The sequence below is a fragment of the Haliotis cracherodii genome, unplaced genomic scaffold (genome assembly GCF_022045235.1).
Source record: "Haliotis cracherodii isolate W230 unplaced genomic scaffold, xgHalCrac1.p SCAF_24, whole genome shotgun sequence".
NCBI lineage: Eukaryota > Metazoa > Mollusca > Gastropoda > Lepetellida > Haliotidae > Haliotis > Haliotis cracherodii.
The window spans coordinates 3,949,236-3,971,229 of NW_027266280.1; the positions used below are offsets into that span (position 1 = coordinate 3,949,236).

At 43.3% G+C, this 21,994-nt stretch overlaps 2 protein-coding genes across 2 annotated transcripts in view; both read left to right on the forward strand.

Annotated features, from left to right (window-relative positions):
• The window catches only part of LOC139472275 (NACHT and WD repeat domain-containing protein 2-like), a 36,723-nt gene extending 21,425 nt beyond the window's left edge, over positions 1-15,298 (forward strand). The window contains exons 14-28 of the mRNA XM_071254686.1: positions 823-1,039; positions 1,690-1,846; positions 2,745-2,913; positions 3,153-3,515; positions 5,578-5,823; positions 6,433-6,757; positions 7,642-7,771; positions 8,458-8,635; positions 8,775-8,884; positions 9,193-9,406; positions 9,817-9,942; positions 11,647-11,813; positions 12,837-12,993; positions 13,705-13,793; positions 14,754-15,298. Of these exons, the coding sequence (XP_071110787.1) occupies positions 823-1,039; positions 1,690-1,846; positions 2,745-2,913; positions 3,153-3,515; positions 5,578-5,823; positions 6,433-6,757; positions 7,642-7,771; positions 8,458-8,635; positions 8,775-8,884; positions 9,193-9,406; positions 9,817-9,942; positions 11,647-11,813; positions 12,837-12,993; positions 13,705-13,790 (2,645 nt within the window). The 3' untranslated portion in view covers positions 13,791-13,793; positions 14,754-15,298. The remainder of the gene's footprint in view (positions 1-822; positions 1,040-1,689; positions 1,847-2,744; positions 2,914-3,152; positions 3,516-5,577; positions 5,824-6,432; positions 6,758-7,641; positions 7,772-8,457; positions 8,636-8,774; positions 8,885-9,192; positions 9,407-9,816; positions 9,943-11,646; positions 11,814-12,836; positions 12,994-13,704; positions 13,794-14,753) is intronic.
• A 2,930-nt stretch (positions 15,299-18,228) lies between these two features.
• On the forward strand, positions 18,229-21,475 carry LOC139472173 (uncharacterized). Its single transcript, XM_071254549.1, has 4 exons — positions 18,229-18,240; positions 18,614-18,851; positions 19,770-19,889; positions 21,330-21,475. The coding sequence occupies exons 1-4, from the start codon at positions 18,229-18,231 to the stop codon at positions 21,344-21,346; spliced, it is 387 nt and encodes a 128-aa protein (XP_071110650.1). The 3' UTR covers positions 21,347-21,475.
• Positions 21,476-21,994: the final 519 nt, after the last annotated feature.

The window sequence follows — 21,994 nt, forward strand, 5'->3', positions numbered from 1 at the left end:
ACAAAGGAAAACATATCTGAACAATGATAAACTTTTTTTTGCATTGATGATAGATATATTCAAATTGTACTTAAGGATGTTTCTTGTGATATATCACAAAAATCAGATTTTAGTTTACGCTACTGCTAAACAAAGATCTGAGGACATCACATTACGCGCCACATCAGAACGACCTTTCGTCCGACCAATGAGAGCGTCGCTCTCGAGATCAGGAAAGTGACAGTCGGAATATGTTTTCTAATCATTCATCCTCAAAAAGGTTAACAGGGGGTATTCCGAACGACAAATACGGACTTTACGACTGAATCTATACAAATCATCGTCTATCTCTCGCTTCAATGGGATAACATTTGAACGGAAGAGACTTTGCATGGATTGTGGAAGTTCTGTCATACATTCCAGAAAGTTCCTTTGTTGACTTTTCAAATTTTGAATCGAGAACTTTTATCAAAATATTTTTCAAAGCGTTGTCTGGTATGGAAGTGGCTAGCGTGAAACTAGTGCCGAAAAACTCGAGAAAGCTGCTTTCGTATTGGCTAATGTCGACTTCTTGTTATGGGCATTTCATTGGTCAGTCAAAGTTCGGAAAGGTCATCTGACATGACCCGTAATGGGATGTCCTCAGTTCCTTGTTTTGTGGTAGCGAGAACTAAGATATGAAATTGATGAGATTGCGTTTTGTACTTTTCGTGTGGTTTTTCATGCAATGTTTGACCAATGATGAATTCAGAATCACCCTCTCATAGTGTCATCTAGTTTAATGTCAACCTCAAAATGAGTTAACATCCTGAAACACATTTTTGTTCGTTGTTTTACTTCAAGGGAAAACAAAACCGTACATAGATTCAAGAGGTCAGTCCGGAAATGCTGACCGTCACGTGACCTCACAGCCTGTTAAGTATGGTACGAATTTTAACCGCCGGAAGTTAAACAACCTACCGTATCACCGCCAGAGGGCGGGTCAGAGCGAGCTCCTCATGGACGAATGCCTGGGTAACCTGGAGTTTGTGTCGGCCAAGTTGAAGTCAGAGGGACTGAGGTTAGTACTCCTTAAGTTGCCTGTTTATCGCAAATGAATGAGCATATCGAATTTCTTGATATACAGTAAACTACGGTTATAACGAACTCAAGGGGACTACTAATTTTAGTTCGTTATAACCGTAGTTCGTTATAAGCATATAAACAGTATAACTACAGCAAATAGTCGGGACCAAAAAGTAAGTTCGTTATATCCGTTAGTTCGTTATTAGCGTGTTCGTTTTAACCGTAGTCTACTGTATTGTTCTCTATGTTTGGCGTGGGGGCCTGGGATTATTTTGCAAAAATTTTTTTTGTCCTTTTTGTTCGTAGGACATTCTGAATGTTGAAACAAATATACATTGTTTAAATTTAGCTTCCCCTTTCACAGTAAAACGAACGATGGGTAGCCTAGTGTTTAAAGCGTTCCCTTGTCTCGCAGCAGAAAAAACTTGAAGCACAATCGGGGCGAATCTGGGATTCAAACCACCGTCATTAGTTTCTGGCACGCCTAAGGGAAGCAACTCTGCAGAACGCTACTTTTAGAGGCTTCGTACACCATACATGCAGAGAAACCAAGCATGGTCCGTTTTGTTGTTTGTAGTAGAATAAGTATCAAAATCCACAGATTTAATCTACGTGAAAATATTTGAACTCGTTTGTTTATTACAGACAAGTGACAGACGACTACCTCGACGCCACGTCCCACTTTCCGGATATTCAACCTCTCATGACGCTATCAGAAGCCATACACCTGTCCCAGGGTGCACTGGTCACCAGTCCTGACGAGCTTCCAGCTCAGCTCATCAGCAGGATCAAGGACAGAAAAGTCAGTTGCTCTCCTTCTTTTCCAATACTTGCTTCCAAGATAAACATACAACGTCGGTATCAGTTGATGCGACCATGAAACAACACCTGGATCGACCTGTGCGGTGGGTCAACTCATTTAGTAGTCAGCATCCGAACACAAAATGTCTACATAGACACATACACGTTGGTTTAGAGACGTTGATGGCATGAAAAACACGTGAACTGCTCTTTCAGCATGTGTGAGTGAGTGAGTTGGGTTTAACGCCGCTTTTAACAGTATTCCAGTTATATCGCGGCGTGACAGCTTAATGTGGGAGGAAAGCCCGAAGTGATGCAGGTGTCAGACATTTACAACTTCGGTCAGCATGAGTGAGTGAGTATGGTTTTACGCCGCTTTTAGCAATATTCCAGCATTGTCACGGCGGAGGACACCGGAAAATGGCCTTCACACATTGTACCCATATGGGAATCGAACCCGGGTCTTCATCATGACGAGCCAACACTTTAACCACGAGGCTATCCCACTGCCTCCTTTCAACATGAAGCTCATATATTAAGCACATTGTAAAATGCACCATAAACACAAAGAATGAAATAATTATAAATGTAAGAATCGTTTGAAGATTTCAAACGTGTTCTTCTGACACCTACCTCGACTGACTGTAGTTCAGTGTTGTACAGTGAGTGAGTAAGTGAGTTTGGTTTTACGCCGCTTTTAGCAATATTCCAGCAATATCACGGCGGGGGACACCAGAAATGGGCTTCACACATTGTACCCATGTCGGGATTCGAACCCGGGTCTTCTGCGTGACGAGCGAACGCTTTAACCACTAGGCTACCCGACCGCCCCTGTGGAGCTAAGATTCAACATTGGAGATATAATGCTACATCGGATAATCCATTTTCATGGTTCCCAGGGTCTGGAGGATTTCGTCGCCCAGTGTCACGCCTCCCCCACCCCGTTCCTGCTCCCCTCCCAACGTATTGTGACCCTGACGGGTGGGGCACTCCTCCACTCCCCAGCGGAACACACCCAGGAGATCACGGGACTTGACCTCACCAGTGATGGGAAACTGGCTGTCACGTGTAAGTGGAGTCTAATACCCCAACTCTTTGTTCCCTTGTTCTGTTGTAACGCTTTTTCATATTTAATCTGGCTCACCAGAAAAGGGCTTTATACGTTGTAGCCATGTCGGGAATCGAACCCGGGTCTTCAGTGTGACGAGCGAACGCTGTTACCACTAGGCTACCCCACTGCCCCGGGCATTATGGAGGAACGTAGTGTATACAAACCAGTAAAGTATTTACTCCCTCACTACTCCCAGGTGGAATGGATAACTCCGTGAAGACGTGGGACGTCGGTACCGGCAAACTCCTCCGTTCTATAGACGACACAGGCCCACAGTCCAACAGGGTCTACACAGCCTGTGCCGACACGCTCGTCATCGTTGTCACCAGCAACAACATCAGGGCCTTCGACCTCCACTCGGGAGTGGAAGCGTACACGCTGTCCAACTACATGGCAAACTCAGGCTTCTGTCTGGCCGGAAAGGACAAGACCGCCATGTTTGTGTTTCTAGAGAAGAACGTTCAGATATATTCAGCTGCTGATGGGGCGTTTCTGGGAACGGCGTCTAATGCTCAGGTGCAGGAAGATGAGAGCATGGGATGCTCATCTGCTGTAGCAGGTTTGTTGTTATATTCAGTATCAAGTTGGTAACCCAAGTGTGATATTTAAATATTATATGAAGTCTTATCGTCTTTCTAAATCATACGGGCACGGGTGGCCAAGACGTCTAAGGCGCCGCGATTCGCTGTGCAGAGTTGCGTCCCTTGGGTACGCCAAAAACCTGTGATTGTGGGTTCGAATCCCGGTTCGCCCTAATAATGTTTCTAGGTTTGTCAGCACCATACCCTTGCTCGTGGGTTTCACCGAAGTTGTAAACGTCTGAGACCTGCATCACTTCGGGCTTTTCTCCCACATTCAGCTGACACGGCGTGATATAACTGGAATACTGTTAAAAGCGGCGTTAAACCCAACTCACTCACTCACTCTAAATCATACATTTAATGTACAACTGGACAACATACTCAACATACAGTTACATTGGCTTCTGTGGTAGATAGGATGGACTTGTCATGTATGTACAAACACCGACGAGACGATACTCATTTATCTTATACTTACGGCAAAATATTTTGTGTATAAATCCTTGAAACGATCTGTACATTTTATAACTATGTAAAGGAGCTAGAGTTCCATGTATACATTACTAACAATCAACAGAAAATGGACCATGTAATGATAGAGTGAATCTCAGAATCTCTGCCCAAGCTATGTCTACTAAGCCTGCACATACTACGTCCCGTTAAGATTTACAAAGTTCTTTGTAGTGAGCTTATGTACAAACTTTCTATATAATATCGGGGGAAATAAAAATAATTACGAAATATTATAATTATAACCTTAGACTTTTAGGACCATTGTCTAAAAAAATCGGAATAGGATTATCAGTGCATTCGACACATAACGGTGATGCACATATTTTTCGAAGCGCTGAAACAGTCTGTCTGACTTTCTTAACGCTGTCAGTTAGGAACAATATATGACCGTATGGTACTTAGAATAAATAAATAAAAATGTGTAGCGCAGAAATAAATGAGGCTCTTTATCGTAAGTCGTAAAATGTTTATAAAACAATAATTCAGTTCAATGGGCAATTTGAAACAAATGTATGAAAGCAAAATGTAAGGTGAAATTGAAATTTCTTAATGTCAAATTCGGGCTTCACTTCAAGGTGACAGAATTTCTGCTTGACATGGAAATTTAGAAATGTAACAATCTAATCTGTACATCCCATAGGTTATTTTCCCCCGCCCCAACGAAGTTGGCGGGGGATATAGAAATTGGTTCCGTCCGTGTGTGTGTGTGTGTGTGTGCGTGTGTGCGTGTGTGCGTCCCGAAATCGTTTCCGGAGCATAACTCAGAAACCGTTAAATATTTCTCTACGAAACTTGGCATATCTATCAGATTCATGCTGAACTGGTGCCTTTGGCTATTTAGGAATTTTATAAATTTTTATTTTTACGTTTCCACGGCAACAAGTTTGACTTAGGTTCTATAAGGGTGCTGTTTGTTTCCGGAGCATAACTCAAAACCATTGAATACTTTCTTACAAAACTTTGCATGTCTACTAGGCACATACTGAACTGGTGTCTTTTGCTATTTAGGAATTTTATAAATTTTTATTTTTTACGTTTCCATTGCAACAAGTTGGACTTAGGTTCTATAAGGGTGCTGTTTGTTTCCGGAGCGTAACTCAAAAACCATTAAATACTTTCTTACAAAACTTTGCATGTCTACTAGGCACATACTGAACTGGTGCTTTTTGCTATTAAGGTGTTTTATAAATGTTTATTTTAGAATTTCCATTGCAGCTATTTTGACATGACCTAAGAGAAATCGTGGGTCAGTTACCTGGTTTGGGACCATAACGTGTTAAAATGGCGGGGGATATAGATGACTTCGTCTACTATACGCTTGTTTTAGGTTATTAAACAGTTGATAAGAATGAACAAAAATACCCTTGAAGTTTTGTGGCGTGAGCTTGCTTCTACTTTCTTGTTAGCAATAGCCCAGCATTGCCAATGTAGGGAATAGAACATTGGCCTTCGAATGAACGCTTTATCCACAAGTCTACCCACCGCACTCTTGTCATTTGGTCACTCGGAGCGCTATTTAATTTCCAGGATGTGAGGACTTTGTGGCAATATCTGAAGGTAACCATGGAAACAAGATGTACATCTTCAACGTCAATGATTCAGCCTTCCTGTCAACGGTGATAGCGTTACCTGTCTCCGATGCTAATATGAAGGATATTATCAGTTGTGCGGCTTTCTCAGCGGACCGGAAACACGTAATTATTGGCGCGGGCCAATCACTTCATCATATGTTCTTTGATATCCACACTGGTGATTTAGTTCGTACATTGCCCGGTAAGTCAACTCACCTTTTCATTATGTGTTTATTTTAAGTGAATTTCAATTAGTACACTTTGTTCGTCCATCAATCATGACGACATAGGACTCTCTGTTGTATACTTGTTGTCGCTATTTATAACCAACGAATCAAGCGACGTCCTGGTTCAAGCGAGAGGGAAACCATTCAGCATTCGGACCAATGGGAACTCAGCTTACATAGCACTTAAGATAACATTTCTCCCTTGCTCTAAACATTGCCACAAAAACAACAGGGAATACTAAATTATCAAGCGAGACTTACATGTAGGTTGAAGAGTTTATTTCCCATGGGCAGTAATTATCGGAAAATCAAATGCTCATTCTCAACGCCATAAGCACATTATTAGTTACATTAGAGTAGTACAAAATACAAACAATACTTTCCCAGTCTTCAAACTCCCAAGTTTCACAATGCATTATGATTGTTAAAATCGTCAGATGCTTTGTTTGTCAGTTTTTAATTCGAGAAAAATCCTATCATTAGCTTGTATCTGTCATTTCATACTCACGTCTTGTGTAATCTCGTTGACGAGATGTGACGAGATTTGACGTTTTGGCAAGTGACATAATGTCTCTGACCTGTAGGACAGAAGCACGACCGTATGTCAGCATTCCTCCACGCCACCCCCGACGGCAACTACCTCATCTCCTCCAACTGGAACAACGTGGTCATCTGGGATCTACAAAAGTCAGAACGCCATATTGTTCTCCAACATATTCACAGGTCAATTGTCAACGCGTTGACAGTGGATATGCGCATCTTTGTGACGGCCACCAATGACCTGATGCTCAGGATCTGGGACCTGACCCGAGATGACTCTCAGGGCCTTGGTGCCCTGCTTGCAGAACAACAACCCCTGAAGACTGACGTCACAAGTGGTGCCCCTTCGTCCGAGTACTTTGTCCTCAAGTAAGTACTTAGGATTTGACTATAGATGTTTAGAGAGAAGAAAATATCGACCTCGACTTGTGTTAAACGAAAATGTGTGAGTTGGGTTTATCGCAATCTCATACATCTTCCTGGGGCAAGGGAGTTAGCTGACTATAAAAGTCCAGTTTCCAACCTTGCCGAACTAGGCTGGAATTCCGGAGTTACATTTTGGATGGAGTAACGAGTCTATGCATATTCTGATTAAAATTGCGTTAACAAAATTGTTAATTTCCAAATTGTTTCATGTTTTTAATCATGGTGCTCATGATATGATGCGCTTCGCGAGTTTATAATATTAATGATAAAAATAAATGTATTTGAATAGCGCAGCATTCACTGTAAATAAGACCCGTTGTGTTACAATATAGATTTTGATTTTCACCAGATCGTCTTGATTGGGCGCCGACATTTTGTTTAAAGCAAATGCAAATAATATAAGAGGTTGAAGCTGATTGGTCAATAGGAGGGACATATAAGGTAAATGACTCGTAATAGCCACCGGTGGCGCTACGATTGAGCCACGAAATTCCAACCTAATTCGGCAAGGGTGGAAACTGGACTTTTATAGTCTTTTTACGCTCTTGCCTTGGGAAGTTGAATCCGCGTGAAGATCTGAGGACACCTCCATATGAAATCGCCTTCATGTGAGCTTTCTAATCAGACAATCAGCACCGAGGCTTTTAAAGTGAACGAACAATTCCTACCAGCATAAGTGGTATACCAGTTTCCAAGTGGTAAACGTCTAAGACCTGAATCTCTGGCTTTCCTCCAACATCAAGCTGACAGCCGTCATATAACTGATATACCGCCCAAAGCATTAAACAACATATTCACTATTTGACTTACTGTCTCCATTGCTTCAGATCCATGTACGCGATGGACAGCCCGCGGTTCCTCCTGCTCCACGGGTCATTCCAACACAAGGGCGTGGCCAAGGAGTACGTCCGGGTGTATGACGTCACAACCGCCACCGTACTCAGACAGGTCAAACTGGTAGGCATGCTTTGTGTGACTGGGTTTTTGTCTACCTAAACGAGTTGATACGCGGTGGCCGTTTTGTTGTAGGCTACCAGTGAACGTCACTAAACAGCATCCATTGGTCCCCCGTATCGAACGGAATCAAATAGCGGACTAAATAGAGTTTGTTGTGAAAACATAAGCAGAGGGTTTTTTTATTAATAATTGTTATCGCCAATTACAAAACTCCCAGGCATTGCCATCTTTTGATACACCAGTAATTACAGAAGCTGCGCATGCGCACCTGTAACCGGATATGGTACAGATTTATACCACATTTTTTGGGTCGCCGCTGTTCCCTAAACTCGTCAAGCTTGAACAAGTTCAGAGGATTTTAAACCAGACGGGTATTACGATCAGTGGCGCATGGGTAGCCTGATTAAGGCGTTCACTCGTCAACCCGAAGACCCGGGTTTGATTCCTAACATGACTAGGTAGGAAGCCCATTTTTTTCTGCCCCCCGCCGTAATATTGCTTGAATATTTCTGGGAGCGGCGTATATATATAAAACTATATATACACGCATGCTGATCAGAGATCATTTTATGTTATATATCGACTCAATTATGGTTCGTATCGTAAAACTTTTTGGAGGGAAGAAATCTCAAGAAACTACTAATTACATCATCGTAAATGTATCTGTTTGTTTTTTTCATTTTCAGCAAAAATCAGATCAGCTAATCGTTCCATATGGCGATCACTCAATGCTTGTGGGGTCATGGGACAGAACGGCAAATATCCTTGACCTTGTGACCTTGACCTTCATCAAACAGTTACAGGGCTATTTACCGAAAATGGCTACCTCGCCGAACGACATCCGAGTAATTGCTTGTGACAAAGGTTTGTGAAAGAATAAATCTACCCTGCAACTGCTTTTCATATGAATTGATGAAATAAATAATTCCCAACCGCCGAAGAACGTGGCGACTAAATGCAAAACCAAGACTCTCTTGGTCTCTATGTCGTTATTTTGTTTCAGTTGTGACGCCAACAAAAGCACGGCGGAACATCAAAGTGTATTCCTTGGCGACAGGTCGCGTGACGTCAGTGATGAAGGCGGGTCAATCAGAGCGTATATCGGGACTGCAGGTACGGAGACAAACATAACCACGACATGTTGCGACACTGACACCCCCAATAAATATATACAGTAAAGTACGTTTATAACGAACTGACGGATATAACGAACTGATATTTATGTCCCGACTATTTGCTATAGTTATATATAGTTATGCTGTATATATGCTTATAACGAACTACGGTTATAACAAACTAAAGTTAGTGGTCCCTTTGAGTTCGTTATAACCGTAGTTTACTGTATTTAGTTGCGTCATAATAACCATAAGAGGGAATTGCAAGAAACCTGCGTGTCAAGTTTTTGGTGTTGATCATTGCAGCTCAGTACTGACGAGGTGACGTTACTGGCCAGCACAACTAAAGGCCCACTACTTGTGTTCAACACAAACACGTGCTGCTTCTTGTGTTCTGTCAACACAACCTCAGTGTCTCTGAAGAACGTGGTTGATGTCAGAATGACGTCAGACAACTTCCTGTTGTTCAAGTCGGATGTAGGAGATAAACACTCCATCGTTGTGTGGGACCTGGCGAAAAGTAAGCGTTTTAGATATCTAATTTATTCACATAAAGTCTTTGTCTTGCCTACAATCGCAAGCGTTAATGTGTGGTCGATTCTAAAGTTTGCTTAAAGGAACGATCATTATATTTGTCGAGACCTAGGATTTTGTATAGAGATGGAGATAAAGGTATTTTTCCATATAGCTGCAAAACCAGATATTTTAAAATTAAAACAATGAACCTCAACATTTTTTTTTTAAAAACACGTGGTAAGTGACAAACAATTTTGTTCATATTACAACAGCCTGAAACATAATTATTTTTTTAAGAATTTCCAGGGCCAATATATTTTTTCAGCCACCCCGAATATCAAAAAATCAAATTTTTATTTTATAATATATATATATTCTCACGTTATCACGTAAATTGTGACTATATTTATATAGAGACAGAGCACTGTCGTCTGCGCACTCAACCAGGTCATGGCGCGGTACGTAGATTCGATGTTGTGGCCGATGACACTGCTGTCGTTGTCACCGATGCGCACCTACACGTCTTCAGCATTTCGACAGGTTGGTTAAATGCCGTTCAGTTGAATTCAACTACTGAACATTCTTTTGAGTCCACTGAAAATGTATCGTAATGACTGATAAATAAGTTCACTCATAAAGCTAACAATCAGATGTCCTTGTATCTCATTGGGCTAAGCTTACCTACACCATAACGCATTTATTATGCCCCAAAGTTTCCACTTCATGTTTGTGGTATCATATCGCACTACTCTTCTGGGTTACAGGCCACATTTCGAAAATAGATAGCCAAAATTGATGTGGCTCTCGTGGCAATGGTTACGGTTGCGTGATTGTGGAATGTGGCTCTCGTGGCTATGCTGTCAAAACATGCTTTGTGATTCTAACACGTTACCGTATTTAACAAAACAAGTTTTGTTTTCTCATTTTTTATTCAGATCATAACAGGGATAATTTATTCAACACTACATTGATGGATATCATGACAGGTCATATTACATTGTCACATTACAGGTCACGATTGTGTAATGAATTGTACTTCCTTCTTCGCGAAGGTTCTGACCACTGGTGAGAGGGTATCAGGACTGCAACCTCTGTGAGTGACTGCTCGCGCCTGAAAGAGCTTCACTACCTCGTAGATCGGCACTTCGGGTGGCACTTCTTGACAAGTCTCTTTATCTTGTTGTGCCACCCTTCTAGGTGATTGTTGGTACGGTGGCCTTGGTTGGCCTTGGTTGTCGAAGTGATTCCAAATCTCTGGGATGAAGGCCTGTCCTTGAACCCAACTGGTTGTCACATAGTCCATGAAGGCAGTCACTTTAGGGCCAGCAGGAGAGTCAGCAATGGCATCAAGCCACACATCATCCACCTTGTCACGAGGTGGCGTGAAGCAACTCACCCTGAGTTGTGATCCTTGCAGTGCACTCCTTGACAATACAGGACCAGTCAGTATCTTCTTTCACCACGACTGCTCTTACACCGAAACTTAAAGCCATCATAGTACAAAATGACGCCTCCTCTGCCACTTTCAATGAACTTTATTTGAACTTGTGCATTTGCCATGGTTCTGACATGGAGTGAACTGGACGTCACTTAAATATGTTATGAATAACAGGATTAACGCAATGTCAATTAAGAACGTTTACTCAATTTAAATGTGGGACACTCATTTAAAGGTATCGGTAATCTGATTAAATAATTACCGGCTAGGGTAGGTGAAATGCACACAGCTGAAAATGTGGCGCATTCGGCAATAGTCATTTTTGAAATGTGGCTCAACCGGCTAGACACCCTCTTCTGAGCTTAGACCGCTGACGTTAATGGTCAAAGGGAGACTACTCTTCAAAGCTTAGCGGCCAAACCTTGTTGACAATATTAACTACGTATAATCTTTATCAATAAAGTCATTGACATGATTTGAAAAAGATTAATGTCCTGGCACATCACAATTAACGATGTAAAAACATAAAACAGTGTCGAATAACGAATTTCTGTACCAGAATTTTCATGTGAAATATGTGAAGTGGGTGTTGGAAAATCCAAGATGGCTGTTACTGATACATATTATCATAATCATCTTGGATTTGTACTGACGGTATATGGGCTCATGTGGGGTAAATAGTTCTGCCCTCTCATTGGCTTATCTCACTTTAAGCATAATAAAGACTTATGCATACCTGGGGAACGGGTAGGCTGCATATTGAGTTGAGTGTTGAAGCTAAGCATTAGCTACTCTTGAATAAACAGGAGAACAGCTGGACTGTGTTCACAGCCGACACGGCACTTCCCGGATCTGTTGCCGTTACGGCAGTCCCTACTTCACCACCTTCAACAACGACATCGACGACAACGCAGTGAAACTTTGGCAGACATCACCAGTGAAGTGTGTGGCTTCGTTTACGCCGGATATCCGGGTACGTTGGAGATCCATCCAGGTTGAGACACTATAAATCGTCAAAACATCATTGTTGAGGGCTATTATTTTGTTTGTTTGTTGTTTAACGCCGCACTCAGCATTATTCCAGCTATATGACGGCGGTCTGTAAATAATCGAGTCTAGACCAGACAATCCACTGATAGACACCGCGAGCATCGATCGACGCAATTCGGATACCATGACATGCTTCAACCAAGTCAGCAAGCATGATCACTCGATCCCGTTAGTCGCCTCTTCCGACAAGTCGCCATTTACGGCACGCATTGGTTGCTGAAGACCTATTCTAACCCGAATCTTCACGGGTATTTTAGGGCTACGATGTCAATAACTGATATAAACCATTCTAGGCTTAGTGATGCATGAAATGTGAACGGGTCGTTGTTTTCAAAATCATGTCACATTCGCTATTTCCATCTACATCCTCTCTCACTACAAAACCCGCCCTCCCATCTTTCCCACCGTCCAGCTCCCGGAACATGCACACAAATCAGCACCGAAGTGAAATCGATTTGGTTTCCCCACATTCCGACTTATTGACTTATTATCCCCCACCCAACAAAGTTGGTAGGGGATATAGAAACGGGCGCCGTCCGTCTGTCCGTCACGTTTCGTTTCCGGAGCATAACTCAGAAACCGTTCAATATTTTTTCATGAAACTTTGCAGGTCTGTCAAGTACATGCTGAACTGGTGCCTTTTGCTATTTAGAAATTTTAGAAATTTATATTTTCTACGTTTCCATGGCAGCAAGATGGACTTAGGTTCAAAAAAGGTTAGGGTTTGTTTAGATTTAATTATGTCATAAATTCTGCAACAGGGGCGGGGGATATAGCCACGTTAGTGGCAAACTCTTGTTTGTTTTAATGATAACGTAATTTGCTGTTTATATTTCGTCATGATCATGGGAACACGTGGAATTATTTGAAGGGTAAAACAGTATCTGCGTCCTTGTAAGAAAACCGCGAAGGAGCCAGGGATGTACAGCATGTTTATGTTTTTCAGCCACGAGAGATATTTTTGTCCCGAGATGGCCGCACCCTCCTTGGTTACTTTAACACCACGCCCTACCCCGTGTTGTGGACGCTGCGGGGCAGGGATATCTCACCTGGGGGTGAGGCCGGAGACACAGGACAACTGCCCAACCCCTACGGCAATGAGTGTAAGCGTTTCCTTTCAGTAAACTTGATGAGATATACATGTTTGTTTGTCGTTTAACGCCGCACTCAGCAGTATTCCAGCCATATGACGGCGGTCTGTAAATAATCAAGTCTGGATCAGACAATCCAGTGCTTGACATCATGAGCAACCATCCACACAATTGGGTTTCAATGACATGTATCAACTATGTCAGCGAGCCTGACCACCCGATCCCGTTAATCGCCTCTTACGACAAGCATAGACGCCTTTTACAGCAAGCATGCGTTGCTGAAGACCTATTCTAACCCGGATCTTCAGTGTGTAGGTGTGTGGGTGTATGTGAGGTAGGAAGTGCTATTGGTGGCATAGTTGTAGTTTTTGTTGTGAAACGCCGCACTCAGCAATACACAAGCTAAATGGCATCGGTCTGTACTTAATCAGCATTGATACACGAAAATGGGAACCACGCCTGACAACTCGATCCATTTAGTCGCCTCTTACGACAAGCATAGATGTAGGGGACTGTTTCTTTCCATACATCTAAAACAATTTGGAGGAAGAGAGACAGAGACTCTCTGATAATAGTTATATTTGCTGATTAACATTTTCAGATTTGGGGATGTTATCGAGTATTTGAAACCTGCTAATGCCAAAGAAAATGGTTTTTAACATGTTGTGTGTTCTTTTATTATCAATTAGACGTAGATGTTTTGGAATTGTTTTTCTTTCATAGATTTGGAAGCAGATCTCAGCAGCCCTCGCGAACAGCTGCCAGAGGACCCAGAAGACCCAGACAGTGACGAAGACGTGGCCACGTGATCTGTAATGATGCTGTATATATCACATATGTGCCAAATATGGACATACCTCATACATACCAAGCTGTGAATCGGGACAGTGACAATGATGTGGAAATTACGCAATCATCGGACATATGTTATTTTATTGGCCTTGTTAAGAGAAGGCGACTCAAACCTTAAGGCATCAATACATCTCCGATATCCAAGGGGGCACGGGTGGCCCGGTCGTCTAAGGCGCCGCGATTCGCTGTGCAGAGTTGCGTCCCTTGGGAACGCCAGAAACCTATCATTGTGGGTTCGAATCCCGGTTCGCCCCAATTATGTTTCTAGGTTTGTCAGCACCATACCCGTGCTCGTGGGTTTCACTGAAGTGGTAAATGTCTGAGACCTGCATCACTTCGGGCTTTCCTCCCACATTAAGCTGACATGCCGCGATATAACTGGAATACTGTTAAAAGGGGCGTTAAACTCACTCACTCACTCACTCCAATGTCCAAATTGATGGAGTCGTGGTCGGGGGTATTAGGGAGCCCTGCTCACTTTTTGCCTTGTTTCTTTTTATTTACTGATACACGTTCTTAACTCCTCTCCCACTGGATACAGATCTCCTCGCCATTTCACAGTGGTTAAAGTAATGTAGTCCCGTTGTCCAAGCTCTGCTGTGATACCCTGCTCAGCTGCTCAACAAACTCACGACCTGAGTTTGCTCGTCGGTCAGTCGACGTGGCGCATTGACGAATTCATGTGACACCGCGTCACACGCCACCCAGTCACCTTTTCTGTGGAAATGGAATCTTCCGTTGCACACGGAACCCAGCACGTGGTATTCACACAAGTTTGGCAGTGTGTGATTAGTCACACATGTGTGTGTCGACGACGTTAGTACATGTATGTATAGACATTGACTAGAACACTTTAGGCATCTAAAGTTCCAGTTGTTTGGTTGGTTTGTTGTTTTACGCCGCACTCAGTAATATTTCAGCTACATGACGGCGGTCTGTAAATAATCGTGTCTGGACCAGACAATCCAGTGATTGATATCATGAGCATCGATCCACGCAATTGGGATCGAAGACCCGCATCAACCAAATCAGTGAACCTGACCACCCGATCCCGGTAGTCGCCTCCGACGACAAGCGTAGTCGCCTTTTACGGCAAGCATGGGTTGAAGACTTATTCTACCCCGGATCTTCACGGGTTCGGAGAAAGGATGTTGAAAATCAAGTTGTTCCTTCGTGCAGAGTGTTCAGTCATGGACCAGTACAGATGTGATAATGAAAAAAAAGCGATACTGTGATATTCGCAATATTCTGTTTGTATATGCGTTGTTTGTAAATTATTTTGTTCTACTCATTCGTCTAATTAAACTCAGATAGTTTACTCTGATACCATACCTCTCTGTATCAACATCTGAACTTTATATAGATAGATAGATAGATAGATAGATACAGAAATGAGATATCGAAACTATTTTGTTCCAGTGGAAATGAAAAGAATTGGCCTCGTGGTTTTTTTACCCAAATAAAGTTCCCGAAAAACTTGTCTTTTGTATACAATTTTAATTATGTGGCTCTTTTGGAGCAGTTCCCGAAGGCTGTGTCCGCTACATGGCTTTAGGTTAAGCTCGATGTCACCACTACAACCTATATCGCTTTTATGTATTCCCGGTCGATGGAGGAACTTAGTGTATACGTAGCGGAGGGTCAATCTTGGTGGTCCCAATATGTGGTGTCAGTCTTGGTGGTCCCAATATGTGGTGTCAGTCTTGGTTGTCCTAGTGATTGGGGTCAATCTTGGTGGTCCCAATGTGTGGTGTCACTCTTGGTTGTCCCAGTGATTGGGGTCAATCTTGGTAGTCCCAATGTGTGGTGTCAGTTTTGGTTGTCCCAGTGATTGAGGTCAATCTTGGTGGTCCCAATGTGTGGTGTCAGTCTTGGTTGTCCCAGTGTGTGGTGTCAGTCTTGGTTGTCCCTATGTGTGGTGTCCGTCTTGGTTGTCCCAGTGATTGGGGTCAATCTTGGTGGTCCCAATGTGTGGTGTCAGTCTTGGTTGTCCCAGTGTGTGGTGTCAGTCTTGGTTGTCCCTATGTGTGGTGTCCGTCTTGGTTGTCCCAGTGATTGGGGTCAATCTTGGTAGTCCCAATGTGTGGTGTCAGTCTTGGTTGTCCCAGTGATTGGGGTCAATCTTGGTGGTCCCAATGTGTGGTGTCAATCTTGGTTGTCCCAGTGTGTTGTGTCCGTCAAGATTACCACGACTGACCCCAATCAATGGGGCGGCCAAAATAGAGTCTGAACCCAAGCTGAGATAGTCTTACTAACCTACTTACGCTGTACTGATCACTCAGGGACTACAACCAGTATGGAGACAGCGCCGCTCGTTGTACTCGTTTTACTTATAGTGAGTAGCGTACAGGAAGTTTGTGGTTTCTTTTCCTGTTCATCCGTTCATTTGAAAGGAGACGATACTGTATATTGATCTCAGCTTGGTGTCTACGGAATGACGTTATCTCATACGTTTCCACTGAAGTATCTGCGCTAATTATAGCATTTTGTCTTGTAGACACTGGCTCCCATTGTGTACAATGTTCATTGAATGTTACAGCATACTGCTGTATAGAAACACAGCGTTAAAAGACCCGTGAAGATCCGGGGTAGAATAGGCCTTCAGCAACCCATGTTTGCCGTAAAAGGCGACTATGCTTGTCGTAAGAGGCGGCTAATGGGATCGGGTGGTCAGGCCCGCTGATTTGATTGATGCATGTCATCGATCCCAATTGCGTAGATCGATGCTCATGATGTCAATCACTGGATTGACTCGATTATGTAAAAACCGCTGTCATACGGCTGGAATATTGCTGAATGCGGCGTTAAACAACAACCAAAACAACGTTAAACTCAAGAGTTGGTTCCAAGCATACCCTGATTAACATAATATTACAGTGAGGTGTATGTGTGTTTTGTTGTTGTATGTTTTTTATGCCATATGGATTTACGCATTGTATCCGAGTGGAGAATCGAACCCGGACCTTTGACAACCTCACTACATATTCGCATATTGTCATGACCAGGTTCTCAATGCCATTGTTGATGCATGTCATCGTATCTCATTTGTGTAGATCGATGCCCATAGCAAGCACTGGATTGCCTTGGTGGTCCAGACGCGATTATATACAGGTCGTCGCTAGAGAACATTGTATTATACGTCGCTCCTGTATAACAGACGGTCCCTTGTACCAGTGCACATGCGCAATCGGAACCGGAACCAGATATAATTATACACACGCCCGTGTTTCAACCTGTCCCATACTAGTTTAGTTATTGTCATTTCGAGTGACTCTCTCAAGTAAAGTGATCGAACAAATGGAACTCTGTCCTTATTTAGTCGCCATGCAGTGGACTTTTTCTGAGTTGAACAAACAATCATTGTCACTGTTCCAAAGTTAACTTACTCAAGCCAGTAAATATTTTACTTCACTCGAAAGTTGATCTTTAGGAGACGATGTTTAAATATTCATCGCACGTCATATTGGTGTTGACACAGGTGTTATTGCCGCTTTTTACATATTTCTGAATATGATGTGGAAAGATCATCACAACATCCATCACCGCGTTTACATACGACCTTGAACTTGATTGTTGAAAGTGAGAGTAGCGCCCCTTGGACCAAGTAGACAGTCGTTAGAAATGTCGTCCTTATGACAACCGATGAAAACTTGTCGTGAATCTTTTGTGCTCCGAAACAGAGCAGGCGGTGTTACAGTATCTTAACGGTCCTTGCACCCAATTTCATAACAGTATAAACCATCTGCTGCCTTTTACGAAATCACATAGCCGCTCTGACATGACGCGATGTGTGGATCGTCTCGCGGGGTCCCCTTCTGACCAACACTGATCCGAGTTGGAAGCTCGATTTTCCGTGAATGCAGATGTTTCAAACTTGGTGATGTTTGTGTATATAAAAAATATTATGAACATGATTTTAAAATCGGCATCTTATCGCTTCTTAAAAAAATATAACTGATCTCATTGCGCACTGTATTGCAAGACTGCTGCTTGAGATAAATGCTATGGTCTAGTCATCAGCTACGAATGTTCTATTCATACGCCACGCTTACACCCACAACGTCTTCTTTCAACTTGGAGTAAGTGAGTGAGTATGGTTTTACGCCGCTTCTAGCAATATTCCAGCAATATCACGGCGGGGGACACCAGAAATGGGCTTCACACATTGTACCCATGTCGGGATTCTAATCCGGGTCTTCGGCGTGACGAGCGAACGCTTTAACCACTAGACTACCCGACCGCCCCCTTTGAACATCCATAATATGCAAAGTTTGAGTAAGTAAAAAATAATTTTACACTCGTCTCTGTGAGATACCGTTTTTAGGACACTCACGTTAGATATTTGTTTTAACACAAACGGAATGATATCCAACAGGAGCTTATTTAATAATCTACATGTATACATTTGTGAGTACGTCCTACGTTTCTACAATACACATACTCTGACATCAGTACGAAACAAACTCTCATCACTCGGGTCAACTCGGCTTATTCCGACAATACTTTGGCCAACAATAGCGTAGGGATATTGAAGATCCCACCGCATATAGTCCCTATAACATGACGGCAATGTTTGAAGACAGATCATCTTGTGCTGATAGGAAGTAAGTCAAAAGCAAACGGAAACAATTTTGTTTTGTTATCTAATATTTCCCGCCAGATTGTGGCATGGGAAATTAATTCTAATGTGGATACCAGCCACTGCTGCCCGAAGTTCTATGGGAGTGAGTGAGTCGAGCCGAGTTACACTCACACATAATAATCCCTATTTTACCTTCAGTGTTCAGTGAGCCTTGTTCCGTGGACAGAGTCCTGCGAGACAGCCGCTGACTGCCCGTTTCTCTACTGTTGTGTGCACCCAAAGGGCAACTCCGTTGACAACCAATATCGCCAGCAGCATCACAACGCTGGCGCTGTGACTGGTAGACGTAGTGAAGGCGACGTCGACAACGACCTCGTTGACAGCGGTAGAAGGGCAGCGAGGGGTACCTGTCAGACAATGAAGGCGCAAGGACAAAGTAGGTCAAACTAAACCAGACCACACCCTCCCTACCCAATTCGTTCACAGACAAAACGCTGCATCTGTTGGTGGTTACCGGAACAGTGACCGGAAGTGATCTCTGGCTAGTCACATCACATTTCTTTAATCTCTATTTCAATATGTCAAGTCGGATGAGTGAGTGAGTGAGTGATTTGGGTTTCAAACGCCGCATTTAACATTATTCCAGTTACGGAATATCACGGCGCGTCAGCTTAATGTGGGTGGAAGTCCCGGACCTTTACCACTTCAGTGAAACCCACGAGCACCGGTATGGTGCTGACAAAACTAGAAACATAATGGGGGCGAACCGGGATTCGAACCCACAAACATAGGTTACTGGCGTGCCCAAGAGACGCGACTCGCGGCGCCGTAGACGACTGGGCCACCCGTGCCCCTCCAGTCGGTTGAGGTGATTAAGATTAAGAATGGAACTTATAAATGAACAAAACAAGAGAAACAAAACAAGAACACAGAACACAAGGTGGTGATTTTATTATTACCCATCGGAACTGCCCGTTTACGTTGGTTTTCAAGATGAATAAATCAGACGTACTGCTCCGTATGCTCATATGGTGAAGATTTTAGTGAGACTGATTATCTCATACACCTGCCATGAGGTATTGTTGACAGAGCAGAGTGCGTTCCTTGTATGTGCCCGAATCACGCAAGGTAATCGAATCGCGGTTCGTTTTGATAATGTTTCTAGATTTGTCAGCACCATGCATTAGCTTGTGGGTTTGACCAAAATTGTGCATCACTTTGGGCTGTCCAACTCCATCACGCTGACACGCCGTGAAATACTGTTCAATGTTCACTCACTTATATTCCTACAAATATTTTATCAAGGATTTACGCGATCTACGTGGTACTGATCCTGTTGTACTATTCTCCCAAGTCTGCTGGACAAAGACGGACGTTGCCTACTCTCCCCCCAAAGACATGACCGACGACTGCCCGTGTCAGAGAGGGTTATACTGTGTGGCCAATGGAGTCTTCCTGCCAGGTGGAGAAGTGGGTACGTATGCTGCTGGAGAGAACTAATGTCAGCACTATTACTGGTGTATGTATCGGAACGAACCGACGGCGGTGTAACGGGTCCTTATTTCAGTAGTATACTAAGGCGATCACGGGGTAGTGGAGACGTATTCTGCCTTGGAATGAACACCGGATGTTATGGGAAACGGGGGGTCTATTCTGCCTTTGAATGAACACCAGGTGTTATGGGAAACAGGGGATCTATTCTGCCTTTGAATGAGCACCTGATGTTATGGGAAACAGGGGATCTATTCTGCCTTGGAATGAACACCGGATGTTATGGGAAACAGGGGATCTGTTCTGCCTTGGAATGAGCACCGGATGTTATGGGAAACAGGGGATCTATTCTGCCTTTGAATGAGCACCAGGTGTTGTGGGAAACAGGGGATCTATTCTGCCTTGGAATGAACACCGGATGTTATGGGAAACGGGGGATCTATTCTGCCTTTGAATGAGCACCAGGCGCTATGGGAAACAGGGGATCTATTCTGCCTTTGAATGAACACCGGATGTTATGGGAAACAGTGAATCTATTCTGCCTTTGAATGAACACCGGATGTTATGGGAAACAGGGGATCTGTTCTGCCTTGGAATGAGCACCGGATGTTATGGGAAACAGGGGATCTATTCTGCCTTTGAATGAGCACCGGATGTTATAGGAAACAGGGGATCTATTCTGCCTTGGAATGAGCACCGGATGTTATGGGAAACAGGGGATCTATTCTGCCTTTGAATGAGCACCGGATGTCATGGGAAACAGGGGATCTATTCTGCCTTTGAATGAACACCGGATGTTATGGGAAACGGGGGATCTATTCTGCCTTGGAATGAACACCGGATGTTGTCGGAAACAGGGGTTCTATTCTGCCTTTGAATGAGCACCGGATGTTATGGGAAACAGGAGATCTATTCTGCCTTTGAATGAACACCGGATGTTATGGGAAACGGGGGATCTATTCTGCCTTTGAATGAACACCGGATGTTATGGGAAACAGTGGATCTATTCTGCCTTTGAATGAATACCAGGTGCTATGGGAAACAGTGGATCTATTCTGCCTTTGAATGAGCACCGGATGTTATGGGAAACAGTGGATCTATTCTGCCTTTGAATGGACACCGGGTGTTATCGGAAACAGGGGTTCTATTCTGCCTTTGAATGAACACCGGATGTTATGGGAAACAGGGGACCTATTCTGCCTTGGAATGAACACCGGATGTTATGGGAAACAGGAGATGTGCCTCTCAGAGACCACAGACTGACAAAAAGAATAACTGCTGTCGTAAATGTGAATTAGTCGTTCATTATTGGGTCGTGGTGTGTAATTGTCCACATGAATGAATATCTGGATTGTAGTCTTAGGTCTGACATCTTCATGATCTTCATTTGAGCTTATTTCTGTTTCTGTCTACTTCCCGGCAGGTGTGTGCAGCATCTAGCAGAAGATCAACAGCACAGAAATAAGCGATACTGTCTATACTGATTTGTAAAGGAATTATGGTGTATCTTACAACATATGTACACACATACACGCGCGCGCGCACGCACGCACGCACACACACACACTATACACACACACACACACAGTTTCCCATTAAACAGGTGTCAATACAAGCTCTACGTGTTGGTGGTTTGTCTGACCTGGGTTGTGTGTTCTGTATAACATACATGAACAAGCCTGCCTGGGACGGGACATGTTTCAGTCAGCGTTCCAAGGCAATCAGTTTTTATTGTTTGATGAGAGGAGCCAAATAATTGTTTTCCGAACATTTTCAAAAGAATCCGAGGCTCCCCAAGAATGGCCGGTCCATTTGTGAGGCGCGTCGCTAATTGTGATAGTTGCACGTATATATCTCTGTAAACTACACATCTGACCACCTAGGAGTGGCTTTTCAGGAAGCTTTGCTGATCTCGGAATACCGCTGACAACAGCTCTAACTGACCTTATGAGAGATGTACTTCATAACCCACATGTTACATGTAATCAAAAGGCCAGACCTGAAGTCCACTACCTGTCTTTCCTGCCATTTTCTAAATGAGTATAGTTGCTACGGCTATAGTGCTAGGTGTATAGTTGCTACAGATAT

Coding starts and splice junctions, on each gene's coding strand:
- LOC139472173 (XM_071254549.1), top strand. Junction 18,852..19,769: donor AATGAAGGCGCAAGGACAAA/GTAGGTCAAACT, acceptor TATTCTCCCAAG/TCTGCTGGACAAAGACGGAC.